The sequence below is a fragment of the Erinaceus europaeus genome, chromosome 2 (genome assembly GCF_950295315.1).
Source record: "Erinaceus europaeus chromosome 2, mEriEur2.1, whole genome shotgun sequence".
Taxonomy (NCBI): Eukaryota; Metazoa; Chordata; class Mammalia; order Eulipotyphla; family Erinaceidae; genus Erinaceus; species Erinaceus europaeus.
The window spans coordinates 141,151,888-141,164,518 of record NC_080163.1 but is presented as its reverse complement, the minus strand read 5'-3'; the positions used below and the strand labels follow the sequence as shown (position 1 = coordinate 141,164,518).

The window sequence follows — 12,631 nt, the reverse complement described above, 5'->3', positions numbered from 1 at the left end:
AGACCAACCCAGTGAATGTTGTAGGGGGCCATAGCCTATATATAGGAAGAACACACACTCGGTTCTGGACACTTGGTAGGCAGGACAATTTGCAGTTTCAAGAGGATTCTCCAAACTTAGAAGATTCAGGGCCCAGAATCCAGGTACTGGAAGATGGGATTTACAGTGCAGGGGCAAACCTGCATGGGAATGGGAAGGGTTGTGGGGGAGCTGGGGGACCTCCCACGGTCTGTGCACGTGCTGGAGAAAAGAAGGAGGGCTGCCCTACTAGGTTGTGTGTGTGTGTGTGTGTGTGTGTGTGTGTGTGTGTGTGTGTGTGTGTGTGTGTGTTTGGGATTGCGGGGTGGGGGGGCGAGAGATTTAGATCCTTTTAGAATTGACCTGCAGTGGAGCGGAGGTGGGGCAGTGAGGGCCTCACTCACCCAGCTAGGGGTGGAGGTGGGAGGTTGGGGAGGCGGGTCTCCCGGGAACTGCTCCTCCCGCTGGCCGCCGCTTTAAGAGGCTGCTCCGCCGCAACCAGCGGGCCGGAGCAGCAGCCCGAACAAGCGGGAGCGCAGCGAGCAGGCAGGTGCACAGCTGCGGGCAGGACAACGGCATGACCGGCCACCACGGCTGGGGCTACGGCCAGAACGATGGTAAGCGCAGACCCCGACCACCCTGGACCCCGACCCGCCGCCCGGACAGGTTTCCTGGATCTGTCAGCCTCCATCCTGGAAGCCAGAAAGGACGCCCCCCACCTCCCATCGCCCCATCCCGTCCAGTTCCCTAGAACCCGGCTCCTGTGCTCAGCCGGAGCCCTGGCTCTGCGTCTGGCGCAAAGTCTGCTCTGCGCCCCGGCTGGCTCCGCCACCAACCCGCGACCCCAGGATTGAGCTCATCCTGCCGCCTCCTCCATGCAGCCCCAGGGGCGGCGCGCTTGGACCCAGTTCACGCTCACTCAGCCGGGCAAGGCTGGCGGATGTGGCCCAGGCAACTCGGGGCGGTTGGGGTGGAGCACTGTGCGCGGGTGTTGGTGCGGGGAGCGCGCACGGCAATGTGCGGGGACCTCGGGGAGAGGGGTGCCGCGTGGGCAAGGACGTGGTGTCCAGGGGAAGCGCCCCGTGGACGTGTCTGAGCCTGTGTGCTGGCAGGTATGTGAGGGCAGGGGATCTTGGATATGGGTGTGTGGTCATGTCCTGGCGAGAGGTGGGAGCCAGTGGCCCATACCAGCCTCCTGGTTTGACCTGGAAATTAGCTCCTCCATCAGCCTCAGTTTCCTCAGGCTGCCTGGAAGAAGAGGCAGAAGTGGACAGCCAGGCGATCTGAGTAAGCTTCTGGGACTTTTCTAAGAATTTAACTCCCTTTGGGGGACCATTTCTTATCAAAAAACGGCATTTGGGCTATTTACTACCCTTTGCACTACTTACCAAGATGAAGCAGGGCAGATAGGGTTGGAGAGAAAAGGAAGCAAGAGCTGGAAAAACCTTTCTCATCCTCACTTATCTAGGAAGAGGTGGTTACTCTGGGGATCCCTGGAGGTCCTGAGTTGCAGCTTGGGGGTCAAGAGGTCACAATGGGCAAAAGGGAGTTAGGAAGGTGCTAAGACTTCTTTAACTTTCTCTAACCCCCCCCCCCCAGGATAGGAGCAAATTCTCAAATTCTCCAGGGGAGAACCCACCTCTTCAATTGTCATTTGGATATGCAAAAGTTAGAAAGAGACATTCAGGAAAAGACAACAGAGACAGTAGAGATGGAGAAAGAAACAGAGAATGCAGGTGGGCTGACAGAACCCATAGAAGGTCCACTGGTTCCCTGCATTGGCTGAAGGTTTTTCGTAGAGGGAATGTCTTTACACCATCCAGCCTTCTTGCTAATTTTGCCTTCCAATTCTGAGCATTCAGCATCCCATACAACCTGCCATCTTCAGGCCATTGGCCCTTCCCCAGCTAGACCTGGGGCAGTGAGCGGGGGAATGATGAGAAGAGAGGTGCTAGCATGCAGCATGAGCACAGGACTTCAAAAATATCCCAGTGGGTCTGGGCCATGGTTCTGAGTCATCCACTGGGGACACAGTTCTGTCGGCACCTGCTGCTGTTTTCTTGGGAAAACTTAAGAAGCCAAAAACAGGGAGAAGCACCAGCCGGCAACCACTCTAAAAATAGACTGTATCTCAGGATGTTCCCCGGGGAGATGCTGAACCTCTTGGCTGCAGATGGAGTCTCTGGGAGGCAGGTGGTGGGTGCCCGTGGGTGTTCACCCAGGTGTGTATGTGTGTGTGTATGAGAATGTTTGCTGTCATCTCTCAATGCAGACCTAGGTTTGCAATGAGGGCACTTATATGTAAGGGTGCATATGTGTGACAGAGGTAGTCAGCAGGTTTGTATATATTTGAGCACATGTGTGTTGCTGGGCCTGGCTGCTCTGGATCTAGCTCACTATTTACATGCATGTGCACATACAAAAACCTCCTGGGAGCTGACAACATGTGTGCCTGGGAAGAGCAGCCATGGGCAGTGCATGCACATGCTGTGTACTTATACCAGTGCCCAGGAGTATGTGCATATGTGTGAGTTGCCCCCATTTCCCTTTTCTGTGCAAAGGGGATCACACTGCTTTCTGTTTCATGAGGTGGTTAGAAGGAACAAATGCAAGTTACAGCCAAAGTTTGGTTGGTGTGTGCTTTTGCTATGGTCATAACAAACACCAACTTGACTCTTCCTGAGGTATGAAAAGAGGGGTGTAAAACCCAGAGATCTTATTAGGGCTTTCTGGGGTCTCTTGGAGCACATAGAGGAAGTTAGGGTGGACTCACTGCCCAATATGGCTTCTGAGCCTACGGCTATGTTGTGCTCCTTCCCTCCTATATGTGACCTTTCCAGGAAGTGAGACTTTAATGAGCACATTTCATAGACAGAGAAATGGAGGCAGAGAGGAGATTGGAGCTCCAGACCACGTGGCTTCAAATCAGGGACTAAACTCTGAAAGAATACTAGGAGACCATCCTCCACAGGGGCTGTGAGTCTACAGCTCAAAGATCCAGCCTAGCCTCAGTCCTGTCTCTCTCCCTGCTGCAGGCCCCGCACAGTGGCACAAGATGTACCCCATTGCCCAGGGAGACCGCCAATCCCCAATCAATATCATATCCAGCCAGGCTGTCTACTCACCCAGCCTTAAGCCATTGGAGCTTTCCTATGAGACCTGCACATCCCTCAGCATTGCCAACAATGGACATTCTGTCCAGGTGGACTTTAATGACACTGATGACCAAACTGGTAAGTAGTCCCTACTGATGCCTGGAACTTGTCCCTCTGGAGCTCTAGCCTGGTATTGGGCAGGCTCAGGAGGTGGTATGCCATAGTAGAGAAAGAAGTCTCCCCTCTTGCCAGCTATGAAGCTTTAGGCTGAGCCTCAGTCTTCTTGTGCATAAAACAGAAGTAATAAGACTCCTTTTTCCCTCTTCAAGGTCATGGAGAGGAAGGATTGAAGTGATGTGATCTTAGCATAGAACAGATGCTCAGAAATGCTAGTTTGTAGGGTGGAAGAGATAGCATAATGGTTGTGCAAAGAGACTGTCATGCCTGAGGCTCCCAGGTCCCAGGGTTAACCCCTATACCACCATAAGCCAGGGATGAGCATTGCTATGGTGAAAAAGAGAAAGGAAGAAAGAAAGAAAGAAAGAAAGAAAGAAAGAAAGAGAGAAAGGAAAGGATGAAGGAGAAAGAAACAAAAGAGAAATAAAAGAAGGAAGGAAGGAAGGAAGGAAGGAAGGAAGGAAGGAAGGTGAATTGCCTTTCTCCCTGTGCATTTGGTTGGGTTGGTTTTCCATCACTGATCTGTTGTGTAGCCCAAAGCCAAACCCTCTTCTGTAATCTGGCCAAACCCAACCTAGTAGAAAGAAAAGAGAGCTAAAGTATTATATGTTTCAGGTCCTTTGTTAAGACCTTAGGCAGCTTCTTTATCCTGTTCAAGAACCTTCCTTTAAGATAGACAAGGAAAGAATCTATCTCTATAAGTTAAGCTGGGGAATGCCACAACTAATTTTTTTGTCCTAACTTGAGCTTCACCAACCTGAGGTGATAGAATTTTGATAGAATGAGAAGGAAAGATACCATAGCACCAAAGCTCCCTCCAAGGAGTGGGGTCCAGGCTGTATTCTGGGATCTTGCATAGTAAACCAGGTGCCCTCCCAGTTGAGCTATTTTGCTGGCCCCAGAAACAGTCTGATCCAACTCCAAATGTCTTTTTTTCCAACCCACCAGTGGCCTCAAGGTCCCAATCATCTTGAACCAGAGAGAGGCAGTTAGAACTTGTGACAGCTGCTTCCAAAGTCTCTTTGCCCAGGGATCAGAGTCCACATTCTTTGTTGAAAAATCCTTAGGTAGAGGCCTCAGGAGTGCTCTTCAGTGACAGTGACCAGGCCTGTGGCAATGGAAGTGAAGTGTGTTAGAATTGTTTGGTCAGAGAAGTAACTGGAAGTGTCTGGAACCCTGCCATTTCCTCTCTATGTCACTAAATAACCCCCAGTCACTCCCATACACACACAGTGAAAGCACTCAAGAGAACCTAAGTTTCAAACAGAAAGTCAAGAGGCAGAAAAGATTAAGGAAGCCAGATATCTCATGAAAGAATGATCTTAATTGCTTGGTCTTGAGCTTACTGGTAAGCTAGGCAAAAAGAGAAAGAGAATTAATTATGGCTTTTGCTCCAGAAGTGTGGTCTAGCAGATCAGAGAGACTCAGAATTTCTTGGTACTGAATTCTTAAGAAAAGTCTTTGACCATGGTCCAGGAGATGGCACAGTGGATAAGGCATTGATTGGACTCTCAAACATGAGGTCTTATTTTCAATCCCCAACAGCACATGTACCAGAGTGATGTCTGGTTCTTTCTCTCTCTCCTCCTTTCTCATTAATAAATAAATAAAATATTTAAAAAAAAAACAAAGAAAAGTCTTTGACCTAGAGTTTTGGGAAGGGACTTAGACCTCTTGATAGCCATAGACATATAGTTTATGTATCTTTTTTTAAAATACATTTTAATATTTATTTATTTTCCCTTTTGTTGCCCTTGTTATTTTTTATTGTTGTAGTTATTATTGTTGTTGTTGTTGTTAGATAGGACAGAGAGAAATGGAGAGAGGAGGGGAAGACAGATTCGCTTGTGAAGCGAATCCCTGCAGGTGGGGAGCCAGGGACTCAAACCGGGATCCTTAGGCTGGTCCTTGCGCTTCACGCCATGCGTGTTTAACCTGCTGCGCTACGCCTGACTCCCCAGTTTATATATCTTCTAACACCCTTCAAAAGGCACAGCAAACTCAAGTAAGACATTGGTAGTTCAATGAAGACTACATTTGCTAGGGAGGGGTACATACCTTGGATTGCTGAACCAGTAGAGAGGGGCTTGGAAGTGAGGCAATTGGGGTTCTACTACTCACCATCAGTGTGACCTCCAGCAAGGTACTCACCTTCCTCAGCCTCAATCCCATTGGCAGATACAATGTGGCCCCATCAAGGTCACCAGGGGGTTGATACTAGCAAAGTGCCAAACCAAGAGAGTGCATAGTGAATAACAGTGTGTTCTTTGGTCAGGGAAGGCAGTAGAGGCTCAAGTCAAGTTCAAGGAGTTAGGAAGTTCACTTAGAGAGATGACATTATGGTAATCCAGGAGGTAGTGCATTGGATAAAGCATTGGACTCTCAAGCATGGGGTCCTGAGTTCAATCCCCAGCAGCACATGTACCAGAGTGATGTCTGGTTCTTTCTTTCTCTCCTCTTATCTTCTTCATGAATAAATAAATAAAATCTTTAAAGAGAGAGAGAGAGATAACACTATGGCGTCCCACTTGGGAGAGGCTCACAGGTCATAAGGAGCTCAGCCCACAGGCCCAGCTGTTCTTGCCTCCCCAGGATGGGACAGCTGGATTAGTCCCTGACCTCCCAACACAGTCATGAACAGACTGATCTCAGAGAAGAAATGGTAGCAGTGGTCCAGGGCGTGGCACAGTGGATAAAATACTGGACTCAAGCATGAGGTCCTGAATTCAATCCCTGGGAGCACATGTACCAGAGTGATGTCTGTTTTGTTGTTGTTTTTTTTTTTCTCTCTCTCTCCTCCCATCTCTCTTGCTAGTAAATTAATAAAATAAAGAGAAGAAATGGCAGCCAAGAGAGGTCCTAAAGGTATCCCTCCCCACCCTCCCCTATGTGGGTAATGTTCCCTGGTCACATATGCTGGAGGGGCCCAGGGGAACTCTGAGTCCTGGACAGTTACCTGATACAGGGGCTCACATTCAGGTCTGGCTGGGGCACCCTCCAAGGCTAGATCCCTTTCAGCTGGAAATTCAGTCAGCCCCAGGAGGCCTTGAGCATGGCCTTAGTCCACAGGGCATCAGGGTGGAAAAGACACAAAAGTGATATGAATGGGTCTTTCTAGGAGGCCATGGGAAAGAGACATTGGCAGCATTTGGACCTCATCATCAGAGTGGGGACACTTAATTGCTGGCCTCTAGACAACACCAGGTCCTGGGGAGGACTGCGTTTCTGGGGAGGCAGTGCATCCTGGTGATTAGAAGTTTGGGCTCTAGAGTTAAGGAGATAAAGACTTAGATCCTAGTTCAGTGCCATGATGTAAGACCTTGGTCAAACGGCTTGATATATATATATATATTTGTTTATTATTGGATAGAAACAGAGAGAAATTGAGAGAGGAGAAGATAGACACCTGCAGCCCTGCTTCACCACTTGTGAAACTTCCCCCATGCAGCTGGGGACCAGGGCCTTGAACCTGGGTCCTTGTGCACTGTAATATGAGTGCTTAACCGGGTGTGCCACCCTGGCTCCAGCTTATCCTTTCTTAATAAAGAATTAAAGAGTTTCTGTCTTAATAATAAGTTCTGTCCCTTATGGGCTACCATAAGAACTAAACAATTGGTGTATTTCACCAAAGTAGAAAACTCTGGGGTGGGTGTGGGGTCTCAGGTCCTGAAACATGATGGCAGAGGACCTAGTGGGGGTTTGTACTGTTATGTGGAAAACTGGGAAATGTTATGCATGTACAAACTATCGTATTTACTGTCAACTGTAAAACATTAATTCCCAATAAAGAAATTTAAATTAGGGAGTTGGGCGGTAGCATAGTAGGTTAAAGCGCGCAAGGCGCAGAAGTGCAAGGACCGGCATAAGGATCCTGGTTCGAGCCCCCGGCTCCCCACCTACAGGGGCGTCGCTTCACAAGCGGTGAAGTAGGTTTCTAGGTGTCTCTTTCTTTCCTTATTTTATTATTTTTTAAATTTTTTAATATTTATTCCCTTTTGTTAATTGTTGTAGTTATTGTTGTTATTAATGTTGTCTTTGTTGGATAGGACAGAGAGAAATTGAGAGAAGAGGGGAGAGAGAAAGACAACACCTACAGACCTCCTTCACCGCTTGTGAAGTGACTCCCCTGCAGGTGGGGAGCCAGGGGCTCGAACTGGATTCTTATGCCTGTCCTGGCGCTTTGCGCCACGTGTGCTTAACCCACTGCGCTACTGCCCGACTCCCTGTAGGTGTCTCTTTCTCTCCCCCTCTCTGTCTTCCCCTCCTCTCTCCATTTCTCTCTGGCCTACCTAACAACAATTACATCAATAACAACAACAATAAAAAAAAAGAAATTTAAATTTAAAAAAAAGAACTAAGACAGTTCTTCTCACCCAGATTGGGGTTAGGCCTCCAGACATGAGAGGTCCATAATTAGTGATGAGTGGGGGTTTGAGAGGCAAGGTCCCAGCTTGTCTAAAAAACTGGGCAGGAATAATGGCTAGATGGAGAGATATACTGTCAGTCCCAGACTCCTTCACAGGCAGCAGGAACTTCTGTGTTGGCCCAGAGTCAGCAAGATAGCTAACCTGGGATGTCACTGGCTTTGCCAAGTATGTGTCCCAGGTTCAAACCCTGTCCTCAGTGCCAGGGGATGTTTTGGTGCTGTGGTCTCTGTCTCTTTCTATCTGACAAAGTTGACCAGGAGTGGGGAGATAACAAAAAGAGACAGAGAAAGAGAAAGAGGTGGTCCGGGAGGTGGTGCAATGATAAAGCTTTAGACTCTCAAGTATGAGGTCCCGAGTTCGATCCCCGGCAGCACATGTGCCAAAGTGATGTTTGGTTCTTTCTCTCTTCTCCTATCTTTATCATAAATAAATTAAAAAGTCTTAAAAAAAAAAGAATGTGGTCTGGGAGGTGGCACAGTGGTAAAGCTTTGGACTCTCAAGCATGAGGTCCCAAGTTCAATCCCCGGCAGCACATGTGCCAGAGTGATGTCTGGTTCTTTCTCTCTCTTCCCATCTTTCTCATAAATAAATAAAAATTAAAAAAAAAAAGATGGAGCCAGGTGGTGGCACACCTGGTTGAGCACACATGTTACAGTGCGCAAGGACCCAGGCTCAGCCCCTGGTTCCCACCTGTAGTACGGAAAGCTTCACAAGTGGTGAAGTAGTGCTGCAGGTGTCTCTCTGTCTCCTGCTCTCTCTATCTCCCCCTTCCTCTCAATTTCTGGATGTCTCTATTAGTAAGCAAAGATAAAAAAAAAATTAAAAAAAGAAAGAAAATAAAGAGAGAAGGGAAGAAAAGTGAAAGAGAGACCCACCCCCTCCTGGGCATTGCCCTCATCCTGGCATAGCTGCCTGCCAGTGGTGTGGCTCTTGCATACCATGACTACATGCACCACTTCTTCCCACAGTGGTGACAGGCGGCCCCCTGGATGGGCCCTACCGCCTCAAACAGTTCCACTTCCACTGGGGCAAGAAGCACAACGTAGGCTCAGAGCACACGGTGGATGGCAAGTCATTCCCCAGTGAGGTGAGAGCCTGCCTCTGCCTGAGCCCCTGTCTTGGCTGGGAGGTGGTGGGTTGAGGTGGGCTTAACTAGTGCTTGCTATAGACTTGGGCATGGAGAGAAGGAGGCTTAAGGGGCTTTGGGAGACACCCTCCACCCATCCCCAGCATAGGTTCTTCTACCTAAACTCTGCCCACTGCTATCCTGCTCTGTGTGTCCAGAAAGTGTTTTCTAAAGAGCCAATCCAGTCCCACCACAACCCTGCTAACAACAACCTTTTAAAGACAGTGGAGGGGACTGGGGGGTGGGGGCTGGCTAATAAGCTCGGCTGGGAGAGTGAAGGACTTGCATGCCTGATGTAGACCAGAGTGGTATTCTACTTTCTTTCTCTCTTTTTTCTCATGGGAAAACCATATCATGTGAAATGCATTAAAATTAATCTTTAAAAGAATAAAAAATAGAAAGGGGACAGGGGAGAAGGTATAATGGCTATGCCAGTGATTTTCATATTTAAGGCTCTATGGTCCCAGGTTCAATCCCCAGCACCATCATAAGCCAGAGCAGTCCTCTAGGATCTCTCTCTCTCTCTCTCTGTCTCTTTCTCTCTTTCTGTCATTCCATCTATATATCTCTCTCATTAAAATAAGTAAACTATTAATAATAATAATAAAAATAAATTGTAAAAAATGTGGGGGGACTGAACCTTGTATTCAAGGCCCCTCAAGACTTTATCTTGCCCTATCCCTTCCCATGCTGACTCACATGTGATAATCCCCTACCCGCTCCTGGCTCTTTCATAACTTCACCCTCTTGCCTGTGTTGTCCTCTCTGCCTGGAATACTTTCCCTAGGCTTCCACCTGCTACCTCCACACTTGGTCCTTGGCCTCCACCATAGGCCCATCTCCTCAGTGAGCTGTAGCCTTTATCTAGTTCAGCCATAGTTCACAGAGGCAGAGCTTGAGCTGGATTCCTCTGTGTGTTCTCTGAAGCTCGGGAAACAGTTTGGCCCCAGCAGGGTGGGTCTTTGGAGGAGGGGCCCAGGTGTGGGACTTTTGATAGTCTGTCCTTCCTGCAGAGGGTATGGGAGTCCAGCTCCCTGCTCCCTTGGCTCCTTGGAGCACTAAGCACTGCCTGCCTTGTTGTTGCCTCTGTAGCTGCACCTAGTTCACTGGAATGCCAAGAAGTACAGCACCTTTGGGGAGGCGGCCTCAGCATCCGATGGCCTAGCTGTGGTTGGTGTCTTCTTGGAGGTGAGGGGTGGTTATCTGGGGTCAGGAGGGGCTTAGGAAGCCTGGCACTGCTCCTGCTTCCAAACTACTGGGTGCTAGGCTCACACCACTCTTTCTGACAGACAGGGGACGAACATCCCAGCATGAACCAGCTGACAGATGCGCTCTACATGGTTCGGTTTAAGGTGAGTCTGGGTGTCCACGCCCCTGACTCAGAACAGCCTGGGGGTGGGGAGAATGGTTGGGAGGATGTGGGATGGGGCCAGGGGCAAGGCGGAGATCAGACATTGATTGGGGTGGACCCATTCACTTCTCTTTTCTGGCAGTACAGTCTCACTGAGAGGAAGGGTACAAGATGGGTCTCTGAAATGTCCTACAACTGGTTCTCTTTCATTAGGATTAGTGACCCCATCCCCAGAAGCTCAGCACACAGCCTAGTTGGATATAGGGTTGATGGAATGACTGTCATAGTTGTGACAGTGCACTAAAGGTCACCTAAGGCAGAAAATAGAACATGCTGGGCAAAGAGCTGGGGGAGGGGGTTTCACAACATTTCCATAAAGATAAATAAATGGGTGGAGAGGGCGCAGCCCAGTCTGGGAAGTTCTTTCAGAGGTTGCAGCCATTTGCCCACAATTTGCATCAGTGCACTAAGGAGAAGCTTAAATCCTGCTGCTTGAATCAGGTGGGGAGGCTGTTGGGTAGGTTCTGGGGGGAGAGGGGAGGGCAGATTCAAGCTGATTCCTGGGTTCTCCCTATCCTGCCTCAGGGCACGAAGGCCCAGTTTAACTGCTTCAACCCCAAGTGCCTCCTGCCAGCCAGTAGGCACTACTGGACCTACCCAGGTTCACTGACCACGCCTCCACTGAGTGAGAGTGTCACCTGGATTGTGCTCCAGGAACCCATCACCATCTCTGAGAGGCAGGTGAGTCCTCATGGAGCACTGGTTAGAGGGATGTGGCACTCAGCACCCACCTTGAGGAGTAAGGCTCTCTAATCCAGTACCCTACAGGCCTGTGTTCTCACAATTGGGGCTTCTGTCTTTTTTTTAAAATATTTTTTATTTTATTTTATATTTATTTTTAAATATTTTATAATATTTATTGGATCGGGACAGTCAGAAACTGAGAGGGGAGGGAGAGATAGAGAGGAAGAGAGATACCTGCTTCACCTACTTCACCACTTGTGAAGCTTTTCCCCTGCAGATGGGGACTGGGGGCTTCAACCTGGGTCCTTGCACATTCTAACTTGTGCATCCAACCAGGTGTGCCACCACCTGGCCCCAGGCTCCCATCTTTTGTTATGAAATGCTTAGTCTTGGTTAGAAGTGGACTTATTGTTAATTATCACAGTATAGACATGGGCTCGGAGAGGCTGTCTCTGGAACTGTGTTAGAATCTGACTGGAATTAAGTGAAGTGGGGTTCAGTTTCAGAGGCCTTCTAGGGAGTAAAGTAACTGAGGTTGGGCCCCAGAGAGGGACTGAGTGGGAAACAAGCCCTAGGAACAAAATGAGATGCCTGAGAGATGTGCCATGTGCACATGGCAGATGATGTGTCTGGAATTAGAAAGGACCACAGCATACTTATTCTGCTCTAAATATCTCTTCTGCCTCCTCAAGATGGAGAAGTTCCGGAGCCTGCTTTTCACCTCAGAGGATGATGAGAGGATCCACATGGTGAACAACTTCCGGCCTCCACAGCCACTGAAGGGTCGTGTGGTCAAGGCCTCTTTCCAGGCCTGAGCTGCCCACCTGCCCAGTGGGCCACTAGTGCACCCACCATCTTCCCAAGGGCTTCCATGTCAGCAGACACCAAATCATTGAGGCTTCCTACTCAGGGGAGTGCTGGGAACTCCCCTTCAGCTGGCTTGCTCTTTGGCCACTCTGGAGGCTTCTCTGATTGGGCCCTTGAGTTGGGGGACATCCTTCAGCTCCCCTAGCTGGTCCAAGTCTGGGGCTCCCTCTGCTCTCCAGAACCAAAAGGCCCCAGGAACCTCCTATTGTCTTCCCCACTGGCAGTGACAGTGACCTCTACCCTGAGCTCACACTGTGATGGATGAGACAGAGCTCTGGGGCAGGCACCTGGCATTGCCAGAAAGACTCAAGCAATAATCAGAGGTGGGCAGAGCTGCCCCCTCGGTATTACCTCTTCTGTAGGCCTCCACATACATACACCTCACTGCCAGGCCATAAAAATCAACACCCAGCCTGCTGGAGGTGACATGGCCTTTGCCCTCCAGCCACCTGCTGCCACCGGCAGGCCTTGGCTGCAGCTTATGTGGTAATATTGCCCCTCATTGCCACTCAACCACCAAAGCCACCTACATGATAATCTGTCCTTGACTTGATTAATAAATTGATTCATCCATGTAACCAATACCCACTGAGTGCCTGTGTTATCTGTCACTACTACTCTAGGCATTGTGGATTGGGCAGTGAGAGAGACTGGAGGACCTGCCTGCCATTTTATGCAGTGCTGGGGATAGAACCCAGGGCATTGCATATGCAAGAAGAGCACTCTACTTCTGAACTTTCTTCCTAGCCCCAGGCCACGTCTGATGCTGAGAGAAAGCAGGCATACAGAAAGGTTCAGAGGAGGTGAGTGAGCCCTGGTGTGTGTG

At 49.3% G+C, this 12,631-nt stretch overlaps 1 protein-coding gene across 1 annotated transcript; it reads left to right on the top strand.

Annotated features, from left to right (window-relative positions):
* Positions 1-510: 510 nt before the first annotated feature.
* Positions 511-12,389, top strand: CA7 (carbonic anhydrase 7). Its single transcript, XM_007517758.3, has 7 exons — positions 511-635; positions 3,054-3,251; positions 8,686-8,804; positions 9,936-10,031; positions 10,133-10,195; positions 10,780-10,935; positions 11,631-12,389. The coding sequence occupies exons 1-7, from the start codon at positions 596-598 to the stop codon at positions 11,751-11,753; spliced, it is 795 nt and encodes a 264-aa protein (XP_007517820.1). The 5' UTR covers positions 511-595; the 3' UTR covers positions 11,754-12,389.
* Positions 12,390-12,631: the final 242 nt, after the last annotated feature.